Raw genomic sequence first — 27,312 nt, forward strand, 5'->3', positions numbered from 1 at the left:
ACCATCTTTACTAAGAATAATACCAAGGTATGTGAAGCTGCCCACCTGATCAATCTTTTCATTGCCCATCTTCACCTTTTCATCTTCACTTATTCCTAGCCTTAGTGACTTAGTCTTCCTAACATTAAATTTCAAACCAATTCTAGCACCTTGAACTCGCAAAACCTCTAAAACTTTATTCATTTTGCTCACACTTTCATCGAGGATGCTTAAATCATCAGCATAATCCAAGTCCAGGAGGCTTTTTCCTCCCCATTTGACTCCGTGGTCTCCCATTGCCTTTCCTGTGCTCCTTAAGACAAAGTCCATCAAAATGATCCATATAAAGGGGGATAGAACACAACCCTGCTTAACTCCTAATTTAATACAAACCAGCTGCTAAGCTCATTTCCTATCTTAACCGCAGCAGTGTTATCCTCGCACATAGAACTAATCACTTTAATGTATTTGTCTGGTTTACCATACAAGAATAAAACCTTTTCTAAAGCTCTTCTATCAACAGAATCGAACGCTTGCTCGTAATCTATAACTGAGGACCAAAGGTGTTAGAAAACTCAGGCACTTCTCAATTATTAGCATAAGAGTGAAAATTTGGTCGACACATCCTCTACCTTTTCTAAAACCGCCCTGCTCTTCTCTTAAAACTTTGTCTACGACATCTCTTAGTCTAAAAAGTATCATACTACTAAGTCATTTACTACCTATATAGACCAGACTAATGCATCGATAATAGCCACACTCACTTTTATCCCTTTTCTTATGAAGTTGATTAATGAAGGTTTTCCTAAAATCAGTAGGTACTTCTCCTTTTTCAAAAATCCTATTCATAATCTTCAATAACTTATTTCTAACCTCAGAACCACCATATTTAAGAAACTCATTTACCACCCTATCAGCACCTGGAGCCTTATTATTCTTTAATCCTTTTAGTACTGTTGCTAATTCCTCCTCACAAAACAAATCTTCCTTCACATCCAAGGTATCACAATTTTTTTCATTTTCCTCTATATTTTTTCCTGCAACTCTATCTCGGTTAAGCAAGTTCTCAAAATGTTCATGCCCACGTGGGCAGCCTCAAGGTGGGCAGGCCTAATTTCCGAAACTTTCAACTGCGTTGAAGAAAATGGCCATCTAAAATATTGATTGGATGTGTTTGGAGAATTGATGGGCATGAGAGGGGGGGGGGGGTTAGTTGCCTTCAAATCACTTTCAACTATTAAAAAGGGCACTAGTCTTTTGAATTTCCAATCGAATGAGCCCATTTTCAAGTTTTTACGACAAAGCTTTCAGTAAAAACCTTATATGCCCCCAGGGCATAACTTATAACGCTGACCCTGAAGACTGTGAGGGAAGTCTCTTGCTCAAAGGTATAATTACCTAAACTTTGAACTGCATGGAAAAACACGAATATCTCAAAATCTTGAGTGGGCGTGTTTGAAATAATGGTGGGCATAGAAGGGTGGTTAGTTGCTTTCCGATCACTTTCGACCTTTAAAAAGGGCACTAGCCATTTCAATTTCCAATCGAGTGAGCCCTTTTTAAAGTTTCTAGGACAACGCGTTATATAAAAACCGTATATGCCCCCGGGGCATAATTTACAACCTTTGCCCTGATGGCTCTGGGGGGGGGGTGTTGTCATCCTCAAAAATCTAATTTCCAGAACTTAAAATTATGTTAAATAAAATTGCTATCTCAAAGTTTTTATACGATATGTTTGGAAGAAAGGTAAGCGTGAGAGGGGAGTTAGTTACCCTCTAATCATTTTCGACTTTTTAAAAGGGCACAATCCCTTTGAGTTTCCATTCGAATGAGCCTTTTTTGAGGCTTCTACTACAACGCCTTGTATAAAAAAAAACCTTGCAGACCCCCAGGGCATAACTTACGACCCTTGTCCTAAGGGCTCTGGGGGACTGTCCCCAAAAACATAATTTCTGTCTGGAAATCAACTACGCTAAACAAAATGGCTATCCCGAAGTTTGAATGGGATGTGTTTCGGGAAATGGTGGGCGTGGAAGGGGTGTTAGTCCCCTTCCAATCACTTTTGACTATTAAAAAGGACACAAGCCACTCCAATTTCCAATTGAATGAAGCGCTTTTCGAAGTTTCTACGACAATTTCTTCGATATGAAGTACCCTGCTCTAAAGGAAAAATTAATAAATACTGCAGTATGCAAACACCGTCCTTATATGCCTCAGGTCTCTACCCTAGATTTTTTTCCTCGAGAGTTGTTGGGGAATGTCATCCTCTTTACTTAGTACTCGTCTCTCGTTTCGTTCTTGAATGTCACCGTTCTTTACTTAGGCAGCGCGATCGCACTGCCTATAATTTATACAACATTTTTTTATATAAACCTTATATGCCCCCAGGGCATAACTTACAACCCTTGGACTGAGGGCTCTGAGGAGGTTATCATCCTAAAAGACCTAATTTCCAGAACGTTCATCTACGTTGAACAAAATGGATATCTCAAAATTTTTATTGGATGTTTTGGAAAATGGTGGGCATGAGAGGGGCGTTAGTCACTATCCAATCACTTTCAACTATTAAAATAGGCACTAGCCCTTTCAATTTCCAATTCAATGAGCCCTTTTGAAATTTCTACGACAACGCTTTCAATAAAAACTTTATATGCCCCAGGGCATAACTTACAACCCTTGCACTGAGGGCTCTGAGGGGGTTATCATCCTAAAAGACCTAGTTTCCAGAACTTTCAACTACGTTGAACAAAATGGCTATCTCAAAATTTTAATTCGATATATTTGAGGAAATGGTGGGCGTGAGAGGGGCGTTAGTCGCAATTCAATCACTTTCAACAATTAAACAGGAGACCAGTCATTTCAATTTCCAATTCAATGATCCCTTTTGAAATTTCTACGGTAATACTTTCAATAAAGACTTTATATGTCCCCAGGGCATAACTTACAACACCAACAATGAGGCCTCTGAGGGGGGTTATCATCCTAAAAGACCAAATTTCCAGGGCTTTCAACTACGTTGAACAAAATGGATATCTCAATGTTTTAATTCGATGTGTTTGGATTTATGGTGGGCGTGAGAGGGGCGTTAGTCGCTGTTCAATCACTTTCAACTATTAAAAAAGGCACTAGCCCTTTCAATTTCAGATTGAATTAGCTCTTTTGAAGTTTCTACGACAACGCTTTTAATAAAAACTGTATATGCCCCCCAGGGCATAACTTACAACCCTTGCCCTGAGGGCTGTGGGGGAGGGGGTTGTCATCCTTAAAGACCTAATTTCCAAAACTTTCAACTACGTTGAACAAAATGGCTATCTATAAATTTTGATTGGATGTGTTTGGGGAAAAGGTGGGCGTGAGAGGGGGTTAGTTGCCCTCGAATCACTTTCGACTATTAAAAAGGGTACTAGCCCTTTGAATTTCAAATCAAATGAGACCTTTTTCAAGTTTCTACGACAAAGATTTCAATAAAAACCATATATGCCCCCAGGGCATAACTTATAATCCGTGCTCTGAGGGTTGTGGGAGATTTTCCTCCTCAAAAATATATTTTCTATCTGGAAATCAACTACGCTGAACAAAATGGCTATCTCAAAATTTTTATTGGATGTGTTTGGGGGAATGATGGTCGTGGGGGGGGGGGGCTAGTTGCCTATCAATCACTTTCGAGTATTAAAAAGGGCACTAGCCCTTTGAATTTCCAATCGAATGACCCTTTTTTGAAGTTTCTACGACAACGCCTTCTATAAAAACCTTATATGCCCCCAGGGCATAACTTAAAACCCTTGTCCTGAGGGTTATGGGGGAGTGTCCTCCTCAAAAATATATTTTACATGTGGAAATCAACTACGCTGAACAAAATGGCTATCTCAAAATTTTGATTGGATGTGTTTGGGGGAATGATGGGCGTGGGGGGGGGGACTAGTTGAAAAGGGTACTAACCCTTTGAATTTCCAATTGAATGAGCCGGTCTCAAAATTTTGATTGGATGTGTTGGGGGCTAGGTGCCCTCCATTCACTTTCGACTAATAAAAGCGGCACTAGAACTCTCAATTTCCAATCGAAAGAGCCCCTTTTGAAGTTTTTTACGCCGACCACTTCCATATTAAGTGCCATACTCAAAGAAAAAAAAAATTAATAAATAATACATTGTGCCAACATCGTTCTTATATGCTCTCAGGGCATAACTTACAACCCTTACCCTGAGGGTTGTGGGGGAGTGTCCTCCTCAAAAATATATTTTCTATCTGGAAATCAACTACGCTGAACAAAATGACTATCTCAAAATTTGATTGGATGTGTTTGGGGGAATGGTGGGCGTGAGAGGGGGGGGGGGCTAGCTGCCCTCAAATCACTTTCGACTATTAAAAAGGGCACTAGCCACTCCAATTTCTAATCGAATGAATCCTTTTCGAAGTTTCTACGACAACTCCTTCGGTACGAAGTGCCCGGGTGTGGAGGAAAAAAAACACATTGTGCCCACATCGTTCTTTACTTAGGAAGCGCTAGCGCGCTGCCTATGATAAGAACCCTTTTTTAAAGTACTAAATAACATTAGTGTGAAGATAAATATATATGTATATAATATATATATATATATATATATATATATATATATATATATATATGTATATATATATATATATATATATATTATATATATATATATATTATATATATATATATATATATATATATATATATATATATATATATATATATATATATATATATATATATATATATATATATATATATATATATATTCTTAAAATGCCTTTGAAACCAACTTCGAAACCTACTTGTAATTCCTAAAATATCTAATAATAACATTACACTTCTAATTACCGATTTTCATATATGAATTGGAATAAATTAATTTAAAACTAGATTCTTTAAAATTTAGTGGTGCAACGTTGAAGCCAAGTTTCGCGTTCAAGAGAAATCTGACTTGTCTACCCGGAAAAGATCTAATGTGGCTTATGTTTTTTACGTTCTCCGCAGCACTCGCATCTCGGACCGGGTTTTTATAATGGGTGAGATAGGGAACGATCATACTGTTTATTATTTATATATGCCTGAATGCCTAACAAAAATAAATGCCTGAGACATTTTTGTGCAACAAGAAGGGAAGTTTCACCTTGTAGTACCCTTGTGGAAATTACCCACAATTAGTTACGGAAAAATCTTGCCGGCAATTTGATCTCCGCTGAAAATTTCCTCTAAACAATTCCACTTTAAAATCCACACCATATGTAAAATTATTCATCCAAAGATGAAGCAAGACAAATAAAAAGGATTCTGTAGAAGAATTCAGGGTAATTCTCCCCCCAAAAAAATTTCTGCCCACTGAAAATTCCCCCAGAGTCTCAGACAACCCCTTCTAAGAAAACTCCCCAACGAAAAATGTCCATATGTTTCCCAATTACATATACTATCTGTAAGAAATAGACTAATTACAAAAAACTTAAAAAGGCACTTGAACTTTAAATGTTTGTTCGATTGAGCCCTCTCCCAATCTTCTTGGACCCTTGGTTTTTATACGGTCACTTCTGAGAAAGCTTAGGCCATTGAAACATACTCATTTTGGTATTCCACCCCCCCCCTTCTACACAAAGATCTACCACCCCTAGCTAATAATAGATCACGGTATTATGAAGCAAATCACTTCAGTTAAATATAGCATTAAAATTAAGGTAAGAAACATTTTTGTGCAGTAAGAAGGGAAATAACCAAATGGCCATATCATAATGTCATTCGGATGTTTTTAGGAGAAAAAGGGGAGAGGAGAAGAGGACTAGTTGCCCTCCATCCATTCCATCATAAAAACAACAAACTTGGGAGTATTTTAATTTTTCAATTTTAGTTTTGAAGATCTCATTTTCTCGTAAGTTTTATTAAGTTTATATATGTAGTTTCTTGTCAACGGTTCTTGGATATAGAGCCGAAATATTTTGAAAGTAAAGAAATTTCACTATCTTAGGTAAATTCCCCGTTGTTTTACTTGCTGCTATTTTATATCCATGATCATTCTTTGGCAAAAAATGCTCAATTCCAACATTCGCATATAAGGGTATTAAGCCTATACAGTGCGGTTCTCTTATTGTTTTGAAGTTAGGGAGGGAGGGAGATACCTCAAAAGGGCCTAAACATCTTAATTCTCATTAAGCCTTGAGATAAATACAGAATAAGTTCTAAGAGAGAGACGAGGGGGAGGAGGTAAAAAATGATGTATGATCCCCAGGGCTGTATCCAGGATTTTTGTTTAGGGGTGTATTTTCCGGAGGGCAGGGGGGGGGGGTACATTAAACTTGAAGAAAGGCATCAAAAATTGAAATTAATATTTAATCCTTCTTGATTTATGGGAATATTTCTCGTCTACGCTGTTATGGAAGTAAAGAGTAACATTAAACCCCTAAATGAGCAGAATTTACTCCGTATCCCAGCCTCCGCCTCATAGTCATAGAAACTTTGGAGGATGCTCATTCGACCAGAAACTGAGAGTTGTAGTCCTTTTTTTTATAAGTCGAAAGTGATTGGAGGCTAACCAGCCGTGGAGGGAGGGACATTTTTTGAGGGGGAGGGGGGTATTTTCCGGGGGCGCCTAGAATTGCCATAAAGACGGTCGTCATTAGCAACTGTCATATGAGGGCCGCAAGATAACGGCACCGCTTTTCTAGGAAATCATAGATTTATAGGCATATTACGTAATTTGGATAAAATCCAAAGTACGCAGGAGTACAGCATTCACAGCAGTACATCACTCTCGAGCTGAACAATGGTGAACTTCACTATCTAGCATAAAACTTGTGATTGACAAATCAAAGTTAAGATTTTAGGCATAATTGTTTGAAAATAGAAAAGACGGAAGGTTGTAACAGCAGTTTTCCAATCTGCATTGCAGAGATAGTATTATTAGGCGATAGTTTGGAACAAATTAGTGTTGATGCAGGCTTTTCAAACCAATTTCTTGCGATTGCAATTTGCCGCTAATGCTATAAAGGTTTAAAGTTAAAATCAAGGACAAACACAGGCCACATATTAATTTTGGCCATTTCATCGACACATCGGTATAAAAGGTAATGCCTAACTAGATTGAATTAGATTGGAATGCTACCTTGAACAAACGCAAAAGATAAAGAAATAGAATGTTTTTTGCAGCTGGATGTTCATCTTTAGCTATTACGAGGTAGTAGCTACAGGCTTGGCCGTTGGCGAATACAACAATGTGCATGCTTCTGTATATTGTTCTACCTCTCAGTGTGTTAATTTGTATTGATCATAATTTGAATATTTTAATTAAGATGGAACGATTCAATTCAAATATAATAAGCCTTGACCTACAGGTGATTTTGATATTCTGTTTTATTAATGTGTATCGGCAATGGGATGTAGCCTATGGTATAAGCTGAACCATGGCTTGAAAAATTGAATTAGGGGATGAATGCCAAACAAGAGACTATAAAAGTGATTGATCGGTTGTCTATGGAATTTGATGTTATCAGTAACTGTTGAATAATTCTGTCTAAAAATCCAAGTTTTGTTTACAGGTATTATAGCCCGCATATATAGCCATAATGGGTATGAATGAATTTCTTAAAAATTTTAATAAAAGCCGGCAATGATTGACATTGTGATACAATGCACCTACTAGAAACAAAGTTTATTGAAATCTCAATCAAATGTTCAGTTTATTGTTAAGTTTAAGCTTGTAAGCCCCGAGGCTACATTTGTAAATTTATTATTAATTCACTCGGTACTTATCTACGGGTATAGGTACGTGGTTGAAACAACTGAAACGCATGGGTGATAGATAGGATGTATATAATTTAGGCTGTATAGCTGCACATGGGGGTTGGGGTTAAGTATAGCGGTGCTGCATACGAAATGTAACCTAACCGAAATACCAATAAATATTTGTGAAAATATAGCTACAAATGCTACAATTTAGTTTTCCACTGAGCCGAAGCTAATTGTCTCGGTATACAAATCTCAATAAACCTGTTATTGTTTGATTTTATAGATCCAAATTATGGAGTGTGTACTGGCTAACTGATAAGTACCGTTCACTCAAAATGTTTTATGGTATCGCTTGCAAGGCTCATCAAGCATAAAAGAATAAAGTAAAGAATACGGCACTGGACTTAACAGTCCCTACCGGTGGTGCTGATCTCCCTCTCATGGCCCTTCAGCCAGAAAGTGCTTTGAGGGAGGAGGAGCCATTCTGTGTTTTCGCACACCCTTCCTGTTTACTTTGCCCAGATTTCTCCAGATACAGATTTAGAACTGGGTCAACCCTGGCTGAGCCTACAGAGTCATTTCACCGACCCCCGTTCCAACGAAATAACTAGTGCAACCAGGGGTCGAACCCCTATCCTTATTGCTTTTTGCGTCAATGCTGTAGGTATATCTGAAGTTAGACTGTATTTTCCTATCCCTCCGCATGTAATTGAAGTGATTGAGTCTTATAACGGCTGTGATATTTCTAATTCAATTTTTTTTTTTCGTAGTGTGAATTATGGATAAAAGTTTCACCTTTGAAAGTTATTTGAGCTATTTACTTGAAGTAAAATTCAGTTTGTTTTAAGGAAATATATTGACTTTGGTATCCAATTCCTTAGTTGACTTAGGTAGGCACAGACCAAGGAGAGACCTTTTCCCGAGGGGTCCATAATAGAAACTGGGGCACCCTTGCCCGGGGGTGTAAATACAGGTGGAGGAGGAAGAAGCCCCTCAAGTGTACACTCAGCAGGGCCCACCGGTGTGTAAAGACCGGTGTGAGTTACAAACCTTCTCCCAGTAATGGGTTAAATTGCATGGTGACGCAGAATACCATCGTGGGAGAAGACTGGGGACCTTGCGGTCAACTCTATTCCCGCTTGAGGAGTGACGTCTTTTAAGGAAACTATAGCCTAGTAAACGACACTGTATATGCTCTGTATTCTGAATAGATTGGGATGGAGGAGAAACGTGCGTAGCCGCGTTGCCCTCAGGCGGCTTTGTGCTTCGTTGAGCTGTTAGTAGTAGTAGTTTCCATTTCCTTATATACCCCTTGGTAGTTAAGGGATCAGATGTCCCCTTTTTTATTTATTCTGAACTCAAGACATCATATACAGGTAAGGCTGTATACAGGAAGTTTTTACTGGGTTTGAACCTCTTCCCCTTCTACCCCCCACTTTTTTTACGAGTCGGAACAAAATGCATTTAAAGAGAATTTTGAGGCATTTTATATATATATATATATAATATATATATATATATATATATATATATATATATATATATATATATATATATATATATATATATATATATATATATAAGTAGAGATGCTCGTCTGGATTTGCGTACGCCCCCGTATCAAACAGGTTTCTGGTAGGTATAATCTGGTTTGGTAGGTACAATCTGGTTAGGTGGTTATAATCTGGTTTGGTTCAAGTTTTTCTGACACAATTTACTGGATTTCTATTTCATGATATACAAGTTTTTTTTTAGGTTAAATCCATGTCAGAAAAACCAGTGTGTCTTTTTTAGTTGCCAATATATTTAGAATGGTTTTAAGTTGAAAATTGTGACGTAAAAATAACCCAGTTATTTGCTTGCGTGTATAGTAATTCCCATGTTATGTGCGTGCCTATATTTTGTTTTAAATAAGTAGTTTGTATATCTTTTAAAAGAGCTTTAAGGGGTTTGATAGACTCAGGTGCCTGATTCCGTGTGGTGTTTGTTTACTTAGTGTTCATTAAAAAAGAAGTTTTTTTGGTTAATAATTTTTTCTTTTATGTTTTAAAATATCTTTAAGGGGTTTGAGAGACTCTGTTGCCTGATTCCGTGTGGTTTTTCTTCACTGAGTGAACTTTAAAAACAAAATTTTTGTGTTAAATAAGTAGTTTTTGTATATTTTAAAAGATCTTTAAGGGGTTTGAGAGACTCAGTTGCCTAATTCCGTGTGGTTTTTCTTTACTTTGTGTACATTAAAAAAGAAGTTTTTGTTTTAAATAAGTATTTTTTGTATGTGTTAAAAGAGCTTTAAGGGGTTTGAGAGACTCTGTTGCCTGATTCCGTGTGGTTTTTCTTTAATTCATACTCATTAAAAACGAAGTTTTTGTTTTAAATAAGTAGTTGTTGTATATGTTAAAAGAGCTTTAAGGGGTTTGAGAGACTCTGTTGCCTGATTCCGTGTGGTTTTTCTTTACTTAGTGCCCATTAAAAACAAAATTTTTGTGTTAAATAAGTAGTTCTTGTATCTTTTAAAAGATCTTTAAGGGGTTTGAGAGACTCTGTTGCCTGATTACGTGTGGTTTTTCTTTACTTAGTGCACATTAAAAACGAAATTTTTACTGTAAATAAGTATTTATTGTATCTTTTAAAAGAGCTTTACGGGGTTTGAGAGACTCTGTTGCCTGATTCCGTGTGGTTTTTCTTTAATTGATACACATTAAAAATGAAATTTTTGTTTTAAATAATTAGTTCTTGTATCTGTTAAAAGAGCTTTCAGGGGTTTGAGAGACTATGTTGCCTGATTCCGTGTGGTTTTACTTTACTTAGTTTACATTAAAAACGAAATTTTTGTTGTAAATAAGTAGTTCTTGTATCTTTTAAAATATCTTTACGGGGTTTGAGAGACTCTGTTGCCTGATTCCGTGTGGGTTTTCTTTACTTGATACCCATTAAAAACAAAATTTAGGATTTCTGTTAAATAAATAATTCTTATAAATTTTAAAATAGCTTTACGGGATTTGAGAGACTCTGTAATGCAGTAGTTTTTCAGTAAAGACACTCGATATCCTAAAAGTGTTTAATTCAAACTTTTTTAAATCTTCGAAATTTTTCAACTTTATTTATATTTTTCTTTTTGTACATAACTTAAAATGTCAAAATATGCTTACAGTTCTGACAATTGCGCTCTGTGATTGGTCAGAGACACGATATGACTTTCCCACTGGTATTCTATGACCGGTTATTGACACTACCTAATCTATTGCATGTATTAAATCAATATTTTTTGTAAGTAGCAAATTCTTTCTTGAATTCACCTGCTGGATAAACAAAAAAAAAATTTCGTTCAAGAAATTACGACAAAATTCTAATTAAGTAACACACTATTTATTGTTTTCAGGACTTACATACACGATGTAGAAATTTGATTCAAGAAATTATGAAAACATTTTCAGTAGGTAGCGATTTCTTTCTTTCTTGAAGTCACCTCTTGGATACACAATAAGAAAATTTCATTTAATAAATTATGGAAAAATTTTAAGCAAGTAACAAACTCTTTCCTGAAGTCACCTCTTCGATACACAATTAAGAAAATTAATTTAATAAAATATGAAAAAATTTTAAGTAAGTAACAAATTCTTTCTTTAAGTCACCTCTTGGATACACAAAACAGAAATTTCATTAAAGAAATTATGAAAAAATTGTAAGTAAGTAGCAAATTCTTTCTTGAATTCACCTGCTAGATAAACAAAAAGACATTTCGTTCAAGAAATTATGACAACATTCTAAGTAAGTAACAAACTCTTAATTGTTTTCACGACTTAGATATACGATGTAGAAATTTTATTCAAGAAATTATGAAGAAATTCTCAGTAAGTAACAATTTCTTTCTTGAAGTCAACTCTTGGATACATAATACGAAAATTTCATTCAGGAAATTATGAAAATATTTGTAAGTAAGTAACAAACTCTTTTTGTTTTCACCTCTTGGATATACAATACAGATACTTCATTCAAGAAATTATGAAAAAATTGCAAGTAAGTTACTTTTTTTTTCTCTTTATCAAAAACAGTTTTCACTTAGCTGCGCGATGTAGAAATTTAATTCAAGAAATTATGAAAAAATTCTCAGTAAGTAACAATTTCTTTCTTGAAGTAAACTCTTGGATACACAATATGGAAATTTCATTTAAGAAATTATGAAAAAATTGTAAGCAAGTAACAAACTCTTTCCTGAAGTCACCTTTTGGATACACAATGCAGAAACTTCATTTAAGAAACTATAAAAAAAATTGTAAGTAAGTAACAAATTCTTTCTTGAAGTCACCTCTTGGATACACAATACAGAAATTTCATTAAAGAAATTATGAAAAAACTGTTAATAAGTAGCAAATTCTTTCTGGAATTCACCTGCTGGATAAACAAAAAGACATTTCGTTCAAGAAATTATGACAAAATTCTAAGTAAGTAAAACTCTTAATTGTTTTCACGACTTAGATATACGGTTTAGAAATTTAATTCAAGAAATTATGAAGAAATTCTCAGTAATTAACAAATTCTTTTTTTTTATTTCACCTCTTGGATATACAGTAGAGATACTTCTTTCAAGAAATTATGAAAAAATCGCAAGTAAGTAGCTTTTTTTTCTCTTTATCACAAACAATTTTCACGACTTACATATACGATGTAGGAATTTAATTCAAGAAATTATGAAGAAATTCTCAATAAGTAACAATTTCTTTCTTTAAGTCAACTCGACAAGCTCTTTATTGATTTCACCTCTTGAATATACAGTACAGATACTCCATTCAACAAACGTGATTAAATACGTTTTGAAACTACAGGCTATTTGCTTGCCTTTACTTTGCACCTTTCCAAATGAGCGGGGATTCCACACCGGTTCCTACACATTGCAAAAAAGTGACCAGTACGAAAACTCCACGTTTTCAACCAGACTGGTTTTTTAGCTAAATCTTTGGAAACAGCCCAGCCTCTGTTTCTGACCGTTTAAGTTTTGATGTTAGTGTTGTCAGTCAAAAGCTATGACCTTGAGAAAAGAGCTTGAGAAAATTGCCTGATTATCGATAAATCCGTGTCAGAAAAACCGGTGTGTCTTTTTTAGTTGCCAATATATTTAGAATGGTTTTAAGTTGAAAATTGTGACGTAAAAATAACTCAGTTATTTGCTTGCGTGTATAGGAATTCCCATGTAATTTGCTTGCCTGTATTTTGTGTTAAATAAGTAGTTTTTGTATCTTTTAAAAGAGCTTTAAGGGGTTTCAGAGACTCAGTTGGCTGTTTCCGTGTGGTTTTTCTTTAATTAGTTTTCATTAAAAACGAATTTGTTGTGTTAAATAAGTAGTTCTTGTATGTTTTAAAATAGATTTAATGGGTGTGAGAGACTCTGGTGACTGATTCCGTGTGGTTTTTTTTCAATTATTTCACTTTAAAAACTAAGTTTTTGTTTTTAATAAGTGGTTTTTGTATCTTTTAATAGAGCTTTAAGGGGTTTGAGAGACTCAGTTGCCTAATTCCGTGTGGTTTTTCTTTAATTAGTGCTAACTAAAAACGAAGTTTTTGTTTTAAATAAGTAGTTTTTGTATGTGTTAAAAGAGCTTTAAGGGGTTTGAGAGACTCTGTTGCCTGATTCCGTGTGGTTTTTATTCACTTAGTTCTCATTAAAAACGAAGTGTTTGTTTTAAATAAGTAGTTATTTTATATGTTAAAAGAGCTTTAAGGGGTTTGAGAGACTCTGTTTCCTGATTCCGTGTGGTTTTTCTTTAATTGGTGCCCATTAAAAACGAAATTTTTGTTTTAAATAAGTAGTTTTTGTATCTTTTAAAAGAGCTTTAAGGGGTTTGAGAGACTCTGTTGCCTGATTCCGTGTGGTTTTTCTTTACTTAGTGCTCATTAAAAACGAAATTTTTGTTGTAAATAAGTAGTTCTTGTATCTTTTAAAAGAGCTTTACGGGGTTTGAGAGACTCTGTTGCCTGATTCCGTGTGGTTTTTCTTTACTTGATGCCCATTAAAAACGAAATTTTTGTGTTAAATAAGTAGTTCTTGTATCTTTTAAAAGAGCTATAAGGGGTTTGAGAGACTCTGTTGCCTGATATTGTTTTCACGACTTAGATATAAGATGTAGAAATTTAATTCAAGAAATTATGATGAAATTCTCAGTAAGTAACAAACTCTTTTTTTGATTTCACCTCTTGGATGTACAGTACAGATACTTCATTCAAGAAATTATGAAAAAATCGCAAGTAAGTAACTTTTTTTTTCTCTTTATCACAAACAATTTTCACTTAGCTACACGATGTAGAAATTTAATTCAAGAAATTATGAAAAAATTCTCAGTAAGTAACAATTTCTTTCTTGAAGTCAACTCGACAAGCTCTTTATTGATTTCACCTCTTGAATATACAGTACAGATACTTCATTCAAGAAACGTGATTAAACACGTTTTGAAACTACATGCTATTTGCTTGCCTTTCCTTGGCACCTTTCCAAATGAGCGGGGATTCCCCACCGGTTCCTACACATTGCAAAAAAGTGAGCAGTACGAAAACTCCACGTTTTCAACCAGACTGGTTTTTTAGCTAAATCTTTGGAAACAGCGCAGCCTCTATTTCTGACCGTTTAAGTTTTGATGTTAGTGTTGTCAGTCAAAAGCTATTACCTTGAGAAAAGAGCTTGAGAAAATTGCTTGATTATCGAAAAATGCGATCCTCCAAAAGTCGACAGGAATGCCCCCCTCCAGCGCTTTCTCGGTTATGTTGAATAAAATATGCAAAGTCGACATAGCTTTATTTCATTTTTTAAGGTTAATTTAGACGAGGTTACGTGCGCGCACGTAACCTCGTCTCACTTACTGATTTCTGAGTATTACTGAGAATTTCATCATAATTTCTTGAATTAAATTTCTACATCGTATATCTAAGTCGTGAAAACAATATCAGGCAACAGAGTCTCTCAAACCCCTTATAGCTCTTTTAAAAGATACAAGAACTAATTATTTAACTATAAAATTTCGTTTTTAATGTGTAAAAAGTAAAGAAATACCACACAGAATCAGGCAACTGAGTCTCTCAAACCCCTTAAAGTTATTTTAAAAGATAAATGAACTAATAATTTACAAAAAAAAATTAGTTTTTAATTTGCACGAAGTAAAGAAAAACCACACGGAATCAGGCAACAGATTCTCTCAAACCAATAAAAGATATTTTAACAGATAAAATAAATAGTTATTTATATAAAAAACTTCGTTTTTAATGAGCACTAAGTAAAGAAAAACCACACGGAATCAGGCAACTGAGTCTCTCAAACCCCTTAAAGTTCTTTTAAAAGATACAAAAACTACTTATTTAAGACAAAATACAGGCAAGCAAATAAAATGGGAATTCCTATACACCCAAGCAAATAACTGAGTTATTTTTACGTCACAATTTTCACCTTAAAACCATTCTAAATATATTGGCAACTAAAAAAGACACACCGGTTTTTCTGACATGGATTTATCGATAATCAGGCAATTTTCTCAAGCTCTTTTCTCAAGGTCATAGCTTTTGACTGACAACACTAACATCAAAACTTAAACGGTCAGAAATAGAGGCTGGGCTGTTTCCAAAGATTTAGGTAAAAAACCAGTCTGGTTGAAAACGTGGAGTTTTCATACTTCTCACTTTTTTGCAATGTGTAGGACCCGGTGGGGAATCCCAGCTCATTTTGGAAAGGTGCAAAGGAAAGGCAAGCAAATAGCATGTAGTTTCAAAACGTGTTTAATCACGTTTCTTGAATGAAGTATCTGTACTGTATATTCAAGAGGTGAAATCAATAAAGAGCTTGTCGAGTTGACTTCAAGAAAGAAATTGTTACTTACTGAGAATTTTTTCATAATTTCTTGAATTAAATTTCTATATCGTGTAGCTAAGGGACAATTTTTTTTTATAAAGAGAAAAAAAAAGTTAGTTACTTACGATTTTTTCATAATTTCTTGAATTAAGTATCTGTACTGTACATAGAAGAGGTGAAATCAAAAAAAAGAGTTTGTTACTTACTGAGACTTTCATCATAATTTCTTGAATTAAATTTCTACACCGTATATCTAAGTCGTGACAACAATTAAGAGTTTGTTACTTACTTAGAATTTTGTCATAATTTCTTGAAAGAAATGTCTTTTTGTTTATCCAGCAGGTGAATTCCAGAAAGAATTTGCTACTTACTTACAATTTTTTCATAATTTCTTTAATGAAATTTCTGTATTGCGTATCAAGAGGTGACTTCAAGAAAGAATTTGTTACTTACTTACAATTTTTTCATAGTTTCTTAAATGAAGTTTCTGCATTGTGTATCCAAGAGGTGACTTCAGGAAAGAGTTTGTTACTTGCTTACAATTTTTACATAATTTCTTAAATGAAATTTCCGTATTGTGTATCCAAGAGTTGACTTCAAGAAAGAAATTGTTAATTACTGAGAATTTTTTCATAATTTCTTGAATTAAATTTCTACATCGTGTATCTAAGTCATGAAATTCTTGAATGAAATTTCCGTATTGTGTATCCAAGAGTTGACTTCAAGAAAGAAATTGTTACTTACTGAGAATTTCTTCATAATTTCTTGAATTAAATTTCTACATCGTATATCTAAGTCGTGTAAACAATTAAGAGTTTGTTACTTACTTAGAATTTTGTCATAATTTCTTGAACGAAATGTCTTTTTGTTTATCCAGCAGGTGAATTCAAGAAAGAATTTGCTACTTACTTACAATTTTTTCATAATTTCTTTAATGAAATTTCTGTATTGTGTATCCAAGAGGTGACTTCAAGAAAGAATTTATTACTTACTTACAATTTTTTCATAGTTTCTTAAATGAAGTTTCTGCATTGTGTATCCAAGAGGTGACTTCAGGAAAGAGTTTGTTCCTTGCTTTCAATTTTTACATAGTCTCTTAAATGAAATTTCCGTATTGTGTATTCAAGAGTTGACTTCAAGAAAGATATTGTTACTTACTGAGAATTTTTCATAATTTCTTGAATTAAATTTCTACATCGTGTTTCTAAGTCATGAAAACAATAAAGAGTTTGTTACTTACTTGGAATTTTGTCATAATTTCTTGAACGAAATGTCTTTTTTGTTTATCCAGCAGGTGAATTCAAGAAAGAATTTGCTACTTACAAAAAATATTGATTTAATACATGCAATAGATTAGGTAGTGTCAATAACCGGTCATAGAATACCAGTGGGAAAGTCACATCGTGTCTCTGACCAATCACAGAGCGCAATTGTCAGAACTGTAAGCATATTTTGACATTTTAAGTTATGTACAAAAAGAAAAAAATAAATAAAGTTGAAAAATTTCGAAGTTTTAAAAAAGTTTGAATTAAACACTTTTATAAAGAAAGAAAAACGAGCAAAAATGGGGTTTTTATAGGCCAAATGACGATACTGAAAAAACAAAGCGAATATTTCGAGAGGACAAACGCCTCTCTTCTTCAGCGCGAAACGAAACGATGTATCAATAAAAGCAAAAAATTGAGATAATTAAAAACAACTCCCTAACAACCATAAAAGTGAGTTATTTGCAAATATCAGCTATCTGCACAATCCAAAAAAAAACATGTACTGCCATTGACGGATACCAGCGAACAACTGACATCTGAAAGGAATCAATTCATTCACTCGACAAAACAAAACGAACCAGCAATTAAATACGTTGGAAAACTATGTCATTTGATTTCGGATTTTAATTAAGGCATTTCTTGCAGACACACTTTGAGACCTAAGGGGTTGTTCACGTGTTTGATTAGATGACTGGGAAAGTGGTTCAAGGTTTATTTCAGGGATTACTAACGTATCGGCTTCTCTTTTGAGAAAACCGAAATATGACTCGTTTATTCTTAAATCACCGGAATCTAAATATATATAAATATATAAATATATATATATATATACACATATATACATATATATATATATATATATATATATATATATATATATATATATATATATATATATATATATATATATATATATATATATATATATATATATATATATATATATATATATATATATATATATATATATATATATATATATATATATATATATATATATATATATATATATATATATATATATATATATATATATATATATATATATATATATATATATATATATATATATATATATATATATATATATATATATATATATATATATATATATATATATATATATATATATATATCACTCACTCACTCACTCACTCATCACTCATATATATATATATATATATATATATATATATACTCACTCACTCACTCACACTCACACTATATATATATATATATATATATATATATATATATATATATATATATATATATATATATATATATATATATATATATATATATATATATATATATATATATATATATATATATATATATATATATATATATATATATATATATATATATATATATATATATATATATATATATATATATATATATATATATATATATATATATATATATATATATATATATATATATATATATATATATATATATATATATATATATATATATATATATATATATATATATATATATATATATATATATATATATATATATATATATATATATATATATATATATATATATATATATATATATATATATATATATATATATATATATATATATATATATATATATATATATATATATATATATATATATATATATATATCGCACCAGCGATCCCAATTCATGGAATTTTCTGTATATTTCAAAATCTTTGGTGGAACAATGTTGTTTTTTTTTTTTGTTTATTTTCCCATGAAGACACTCTAAAACAGTATTTTCAAATAAAAATACAAAAAAACATTTTTTTCCGTATCTAGGGGGCGGAGAATCTAGCCATTTAGAGGCACTTTATATATATATATATATATATATATATATATATATATATATATATATATATATATATATATATATATATATATATATATATATATATATATATATATATATATATATATATATATATATATATATATATATATATATATATATATATATATATATATATATATATATATATATATATATATATATATATATATATATATATATATATGTATATATATATATATATATATATATATATATATATATATATATATATATATATATATATATATATATATATATATATATATATATATATATATATATATATATATATATATATATATATATATATATATATATATATATATATATATATATATATATATATATATATATTTATATATATCGCACCAGCGATCCCAATTGATGGAATTTTCTGTATATTTCAAAATCTTTGGTGGAACAATGTTGTTTTTTTTTTCGAATTTTTTTCCCATGAAGACACTCAAAAAAGTATTTCCAAATAAAAATACAAAAAAACATTTTTCCGTATCTAGGGGGCAGGGGGAATCTAGCCAAATTTTTCCCTTTACAAAAATCGAAGTCATGTTGAGAGGAAGTGGCCGCTGGTTCAAATTGGCTAATAGAATCATACCAATCTTTTTGGTGCATAGTGTTGTTAAATTGTTGGAATAATAATAACAGTAATTTATTTCTAACCCATCATAAACTCTTGAATGACGGAGTTTAAGGAAAAAAAAGAGAAGAAATGAAAATATTCAACCATACAATAAAAGTAAAAAAAAAAAATCTTATCTTATAACCCCATTTACCTTTTATAATGAGTCATAAAAACAAATACAATATAAAAATAATTATGAGACTGCAAAAAACAAAACTAGTATTAAAACAAAAACCCTTCCAAGGGTAGTTCGACGGATAGTCTGTAAGCTTTGAAAAATGGCTTATCTATTGGATCAAGAGGATCTAGCAAGCTGTTGAGTTCTAATGTATCTAAATGTTTTGAGTTCATTTATCAATGCACAATTTTACCAACACATAATTTCAAAAGGCCAAAATTAATATAAGCTGCTTTATATTGTAGTGAAGGAGGATTTTTGCAAGCCAGAGAACCCGTAACACTTGCTGTTGGAGTTCCATCTCCCTTAGTCACACCAGTACCTCAAGGGCGTCCCTTCACACCCGCTCTTGAAATTCGTGGTCTCACATATGCTGATGAAGAAATAGAAGATGAAGAGCTACCGCCGTATCCGACAGAAATATCTCAGGTACAATAATTGTTTTTTATAAAACTTGGCAGGCTGTCATAAAAACGGACCTGACAAACAGTTCTAGTGAAGAAAAAGAAGGAAATATTCTTTTTCAGCAATATTTATCCAGCAATTCACAGAAATATTGTTTTGGCGTTCACTCTTCTTTTCACTCTTTTCCTTTTCACGTTTTATCTCTTTCTTTCTTAATTTATGTGACTCTATTTAAAGGTTCTTTATTTCTAACCTAAAGTAATCTCTCGTACTTTCGAAGGTTTTGTAAGCTCATTTTTTATTTGACAACTGCAAAACGTGTTAGTACACCTTGGCTTCTATCCCTATCAAAATGCATGAAATTGTTGATGTTGATATGTTGCATATTCTCTAGCCCTTAATATAATTTTATGATAGATTTAACCCTGCTAACATAATTTTAACTATTCCTTTATAAGATTTAATTGCATCACTATTAAAAGGGGGAGAAGATTTAAACTGCATGTTTGAACCAGCGACACATTTCCCCTCCCAAAGTGGTATGGGTTTCTAAAATGCACATGAATCCCCTACCAGCCAAACTTATTTTATTAGCTGTAAAATTTTTGTCCCTTTTTTCTTTATTTTTCTATCCTTTATTTTTTCATTTTAATCCTTTTTTAAATGCTTGAAAATTTAATTTTCAAAACCAAAAAAACAAACGTTCTAATATCTGATTTTTAGAAAATGAAATATTCATTCACAGGTATAGCATTCGTCACTTACAAACAATGCTATGCATACGGGTTGCTTTAAGAAGACGTAGACGTAGTCTTGGTATTATCATATGCAGCTCGCTAGCGCTGCCTAAGTAAAGAACGATGTGGTCACAATGTACTATGTACTATTTTTTTCGTTTAGAGCAAGGTACTTCATATGGAAGGGGTTGTCGTAGAAACTTCAAAAGGGGCTCAGTCGATTGGAAATAGAGAGTTCTAGTGCCCTTTTTAATATTTGAAAATGATTGGAGGGCAACTAGTCCCCCCCCCACGCTGAGCCGTCTCTTCAATATATACCATCACAATGTTGTGAAAGCCCTTTGGTTCGGCGTAGTTGATTTCCAGATAGAAAATATGTTTTTGAGGAGGGCACTCCCCCACAGCCTTCAGGGCAAGGGTTTTAAGTTATGCCCTGGGGGCATATAAAGTTTTTAAAGAAGGCGTTGTCGTAGAAACTTTAAATAAAGCTCATTCGATTGGAAATTCAAAGGGCTAGTGTCCTTTTTAATAGTCGAAAGTGATTGGAAGGCAACTAGCCCTCCCCCCCCACCCATCATTCCCCCAAACACATCCAATAAAAAATTTGAGATAGCCATTTTGTTCAACGTAGTTGATTCCCAGATAGAAAATATATTTTTGAGGAGGACACTCCCCCACAACCCTCAGGGTAAGGATTATAAGGAATGCTCTGGAGGCATATAAGGTTTTTATTGAAATCTTCGTCGTAAAAAATTGAAAAAGGGCTCATTCGATTTGAATTTCAAAGGGATAGTACCCTTTTTTGAGAGTCGAAAGTGATTTGAGGGCAACTAACCCCCCTTTCACGCCCACCTTTTACCCAAACACATCCAATCAAAATTTTTTGATAGCCATTTTACTCAACATAGTTGAAAGTTTTGGAAATTAGATCTTTAAGGATGACAACCCCTCCCCCCACAACCCTCGGGGCAAGGGTGGTAAGTTATGCCCTGGGGTATATAAAGGTTTTATTGAAAGCGTTGTCATAGAAACTTATAAAGGGCTCATTCAATTGCAAATTGAAAGGGCTAGTGCCTTTTTTAATAGTTGGAATGATTGGATAGCGCCCCTCTCACCCCCAGCATTTTCCAAAACACATCTAATCAAAACTTTGAGATATTCATTTTGTTCAACGTAGTTGAACGTTCTGGAAATTAGGTCTTTTAGGATAATAGCCCCCTCAGAGCCCTCAGTGCAAGGTTTGTAAGTTATGCCCTGGGGGTATATAAGGTTTATATAGAAAGTTGCTTTATAAATCATAGGCAGCGCGATCGCACTGCATAAGTAAAGAACGGGGACACTCGAGAACGAGACAAGAAACGGGGACTAAGTAAAGAGGAGGACATTCCCTCACAACCCTCAGGGCAATGGTTTTAAGTTATGCTCCCTGGGCATATAAGAACGATGTTGGCACAATGTATTATTTATTTTTTTTTCTTTAGAGCAGGGCACTTCGTATCGAAGAAGTTGTCGTAGAAACTTCGAAAAGCGCTCATTCAATTGGAAATTGATGTGGCTTGTACCCTTTATAATAGTCGGAAGTGATTGGAAGGTGACTAAAACCCCTCTCACGCCCACCATGTCCCCAAATACATTCAATCAAAATTTTGAGATACCTATGTTGTTTAACGTAGTTGAAAGTTCTGGAAATTCCGTCTTGGAGGATGACAACCACCCTAACAGACGTTAGGGTAAGGGTTGTAATTTATGCCTTGGGGGCATATAAGGTGTTTATAGAAAGCGTTGTCGTTTCCAAAAGTGCTTATTCGATTGGAAATCCAAAGGGCTTGTGCCCTTTTTAATAGTCGAAAGTGATTGGAAGGCTTGACATTTTGATAGTAAAGATCGAAGTGGGTATAATGTATTATTTTTTGTTGTTGTTGTTGTTTAGACCAGGGCACTTCGTATCGAAGGAGTTGTCGTGGGAACTTCGAAAAGGGCTCATTTGATTGAAAATAGAAAGGGCTGATGCCCTTTTTAATAGTCGAAAGTTATTTGAGGGCAACTAATCCCCCTTCCACTACCACCCTCCCACCCCAACCCTCCCAATTCTTCTCTTAAAATTTAAACAAATCAAAAAAGCGTAAGTGTATCCAATCTATAAAAGAAAGTAAACACATTTTTTTGCGAATGGTATAAAGTTTTCCATTTCAGGTCAACTAGAGGAGGTATGAAACTAAATTAAACAGTACTATTTGTGTCCATATTTTTAAAATGGTGTATGTTGTTAAAAATTGCTGAATATTTTTCTCCAGCATACAAGTAGCAGGCCAATCTATAAAGTCTTAAAAAAAAGAAAAGATTTAAATTAAATTAAAGTTATAAAAGTAAAAACATTTATATTTTTTCAGTAAAGTGCAAATTTTGTTTACCCAATGTTGACTCATAGTATTGGTTATTGGGAAGTATACAGACGTTTTCAGGGAGGATTTTTCTGGGAGTGGGGGGGGTCGGGAGTTTTTTGGTAGGATCTTTCCATGGAGGAAGTTGTTATGCGTAAGGAGCAACATCAAAACTTATAATGAACAGAAATTATTACGTATATGATTGGGTCCGCCCCCTAGTCAATACCTCGCTCTTTAACCCAAAGATTTTTTAGTACTTTCATAAGAGCTATTTATTCTAATTAATGGTCTTTGTGATTAAGGGGTCATTATTAATAAAAACGTCCGTAAATAAAATTAAACAACTTTTGAGTAAGCCCATTTAACCAAATAAAAGTAAAATCAATATGCAAATTTTGTTTTAATTATTCATTGACGGTGAGCCAAAATCAAAACCTGCATTAATTCAAAAACGTTCAAAAATTAAATAAAAAAAACAAGTTTTTTTTACTGAAAGTAAGGAGCAACATTAAAACTTAAAACGAATAGAAATTATTCCGTATACTCTGTCTCACAATTATTTTTTTTTAAACAATAAAACACTTCAGCGTAAGGAGCGTGGCGTTGAGCAGGGGACAGCCCCTTTCATATACGGAATAATTTCTCTTCGTTTTAAGTTTTAACGTTGCTCCTTACTTTCAGTTAAAAAAAAAACTTTTTTTATATTTAATAATATGAAGTGGTAATCGTCCAGGGTTGATAACTGTCACACATTTGTACTTTTGAAGCACTTACTGGTCGCTTTCGCACTGTCATTCATGCCGCTATCTTACGTACGAATACGTTTAGATAAAATATGAAATGATTTCTTTGTTTTTTTCCAAAGACTACTAGACTAAAAAGGTTTAGCAAAGACTAAAAAAGCGAAATGATCATTCTGGAAAGGTTCATAAAAAAATGCTTTTATCTTTAAATACAAGGAAGTTTTTTTCTGCTACCCTTGAAATTCGAGTTATGTAAGAATTAAAATTATAGTGTGGGGGAGTCATGACATATTTTACACTGTTCTAAAATATGACTTTTTGTGTCATCACCACCTCTCGTCTTTAACAGTATCCTTCTTCAACTTCTCTGGGTAGCAGGTATTTTACTTGCACAGAATTTGAACCCTCTCCTTGTGAGATGCGAAATGAAATAATGATACATGTGTTTTGTTACCTATTTTTTTTTATAAAAATATATAGTTGCAGCCATGCCTCCAAGATTTGAAACCTTTGATGCAGGTTTGGACCCTTACCTCTATAAGGTCAAACTTGTGTGCACCTACAATATCTATATTTTTCTAAATTCTTTTTTATTAATTTATATTAAAAATTTATTAATTCATGTTGCTTTTTTCTAATTTTGTTTCTACCAAATACTGCATGTGGATGTCTCGTTCATAAAAAATTGAATTTCTGATTTTTAAAATACATAAGGTCGCGTAGATTTTCACTTAACAAATTCAAACAAAATAAGAATTAATTTTCACCGTCTTTGGTACTTTAAATGAAATGTCATCCAATAATATAATATTTCAGGCTGGAAGCGTTTGTAGTGATGATGGTATTTTTATTCGACTCCGTCCAGACGAAAATGGACGTTTTGGTTTCAATGTTAAAGGTGGTGTTGACGAAGGTCAGCCTTTACTTGTTTCTCGTGTGGTTCCTAATTCACCTGCCGATCGATGTTTCCCCCGGTTAAATGAGGGAGATCAACTCCTTCAAATCAACGGAAGAGAGGTTGCTCCACTAACACATGATCAAGTTGTTGTGATTATAAGAAGTGTTCGTGAAATTAGCAATGCCGAGTTGCTTTTAAAAGTGAAACAGAATGGTAAGTTACGCTGTTAATACTTTTTTTTTATAGAATCATAGGATTCGTTCTAGGCTCTTGAACAGCAAATACATTCATTTACTATGTTGCCCTTAAAAGCTATCTTAACGAATTTAAAGTTCCGGAAGTGAACATTTTAGCGAAACTATCTATCACCCACTCATTAATACATCTCTGTTGTTAAAGTTTTTTTTTTATTATGAATCCATCCAGGGACTTGCGCAGCTTGGGGGGGGGGGATAGTCCAGTGTTTTGAGTTTTTAACATCTACAAATATATGAAGATCTGTTTGAATATTTGTGCAGTCATAAGATATGGAACATTTTAAGTCTTATAACATTAAATTCAATAAAAAAAACTTCAATTTGTTGTATGCAGGAATTTCGGAAGTCATGCCACTATGGTAACAAATAGGAGAGTTTTTACATTGTATCGGAAAACAATCTGTTAGAACAAAATCGAACGAAAGTCAAAAACTTTTTCGCATGCAAACCAGTGGTGCTTGTAGCGTGATTTCTCCCAGATTTATTCAAGTACCCATTTGGAGCTGGGTTGACTCTGGCTGAGCTTTCAGAGTTACACAGCTAACCCCCGTCCCAAATAAAATAGTCGGTGACATCAGAGCTCGGGCCCCTGTCCCAAAAGACGTAGAATTACAAGTTCAGCGTGCCAACTACTTGGCTAAGACGTTGACCAAAAGATAAGCGAGAAAAGAAAAAGGAAAAGAAAGAAATACACAGCAAAAACGAGGATTTTTAATAAAAGTGTAAAGAAAGGGACACGTTGAAATAGAAATCAAACAAGAAAATAATAATTTAAATGAAAATACTCGAAGAAAGACTTCAGTAAGTTTCAAGCAGATAAGTGTGCCGCCAAGCACATACGCAATGGGCGGGGTCGTTAAGGTCCTTACCCCCCCCCAAGATCTCGAAATTTGTATCGTCTTTTTTCTGTTTTTTCATGATATAATGCCCCCCCTCCAAAAAAAAAAATGTGACCACTAGACTGTGTAAAGCATAAAAATAAACATGCATGGCCCTGGGACACTACTCCGAGCTTGACAGCAAGTAATGAGTGCATTCAAAACAAATCCGTCGAAAGATTACACAGAATTTGGGGATTAACTGAGTCACTGAGACGCGTAAATATCATTTCTTATCCAAAAGATGCATAGAATGCAGAGGGAAGTAGAAAGACCAAAATAATTTACAATGTGACGGTAGGAACCGAACTTAGATATGTTTTAATCGGTAGACATTAGTCAAACCTTAGAATAGTTTTGGGCCTATGGGGTAACTGCCACAAAGGAAACGAAAAATATTGCAGTTTAGGACTACCGTCTTTGGTCAAACATTGCCGCTTGGGATAAAAAGTGATGATAAGGGACTATGACAAAACAAATGCCGGAAAAATATAAATGTATCGTAAATTTAAAGTCAATGATACATGCTGATTTTGCTTTTGCTCTCTGAATTCAGCTGGAAACATCAACATTTATAACTGCCAGCAGTCCTATGTCATACACCAATATTTTCGTCATCACTCTCTGTTCTGTCTTGCAAGATTCAATCCCACATTGTTAAATCTACGGTTAATACGTGGACTCTGCTTTTAAGTTTATCAAGTGATTAGACCAACGGCTATCGAACGAAAATGCGCCTAATTTTGATACTCAGCCTCAAAAAGCTTTGAGTCTTTTACTCATTGGAATATTGCGTACAATTTTACTCATAAAAATAAACGTAAATGAATAATTTGTAGTTTGACAAACATGCCTGAAAGCAGAAATTTTTTTTTTGGGGGGGGGGGGCGGACGCACATTCAGTCATACCGGTGGGATTAATTCACGGAAAGTAGGGGGAGGGGCAAAAGGGGGAAAGGCATTTTGTTGTTTCTCAATGAAAATACAAAGAAATCATACTTCTGCGAAATTGCTAAAAAGGATATTTGTCAAAATCTATCGAGGGTCAGGAAACCCTTGTAAGAGGACAGTTTTCCCATCCTTATTGACGCCACTGAATCAAACCTTCCGTGTGGAGATTTCTGCAGAAGAATATCATGTTGCGTCTAAGCTAAAGTGTCAAAATTCAGGATTACCGCCTTTCGTAGTCAGTTAATACTTCTTGAAATATGAAGTAGTGATAAGGTATAATAATATAATATAGAATAATAATCTGTGTTTAAAAGCCTTTTGAAGACATATACAAAAAAGACAAGTACTAAAGAAAAACTACATTCCATTTGACTACTTCCCATCAATACAAAATTTCCTACTGCCACAATATAACGGGGAGTCCTAGACCTCATTAACCCACAAAGCTGCCTATCTTCCACATCCTTGATAATTGATCCCTCTAAATGAGAAAGCTGCTTACACCGGAGGAGTAAATGATTCAACCCATAATCATTCTCCCCGGCATTCTCCCCAGCGCCTTAAATCTA

General features: G+C 33.4%; 1 protein-coding gene across 1 annotated transcript in view; it reads left to right on the plus strand.

Annotated features, from left to right (window-relative positions):
* Nucleotides 1-27,312, plus strand: part of Ptpmeg (protein tyrosine phosphatase Meg) — a 299,589-nt gene that overhangs the window by 186,327 nt on the left and 85,950 nt on the right. The window contains exons 11-12 of the mRNA XM_089090461.1: nucleotides 19,736-19,919; nucleotides 24,576-24,870. Of these exons, the coding sequence (XP_088946587.1) occupies nucleotides 19,736-19,919; nucleotides 24,576-24,870 (479 nt within the window). The remainder of the gene's footprint in view (nucleotides 1-19,735; nucleotides 19,920-24,575; nucleotides 24,871-27,312) is intronic.

This window comes from Artemia sp. Qi Xiang Cuo, chromosome 6 (assembly GCF_049724085.1).
Source record: "Artemia sp. Qi Xiang Cuo chromosome 6, ASM4972408v1, whole genome shotgun sequence".
NCBI lineage: Eukaryota > Metazoa > Arthropoda > Branchiopoda > Anostraca > Artemiidae > Artemia > Artemia sp. Qi Xiang Cuo.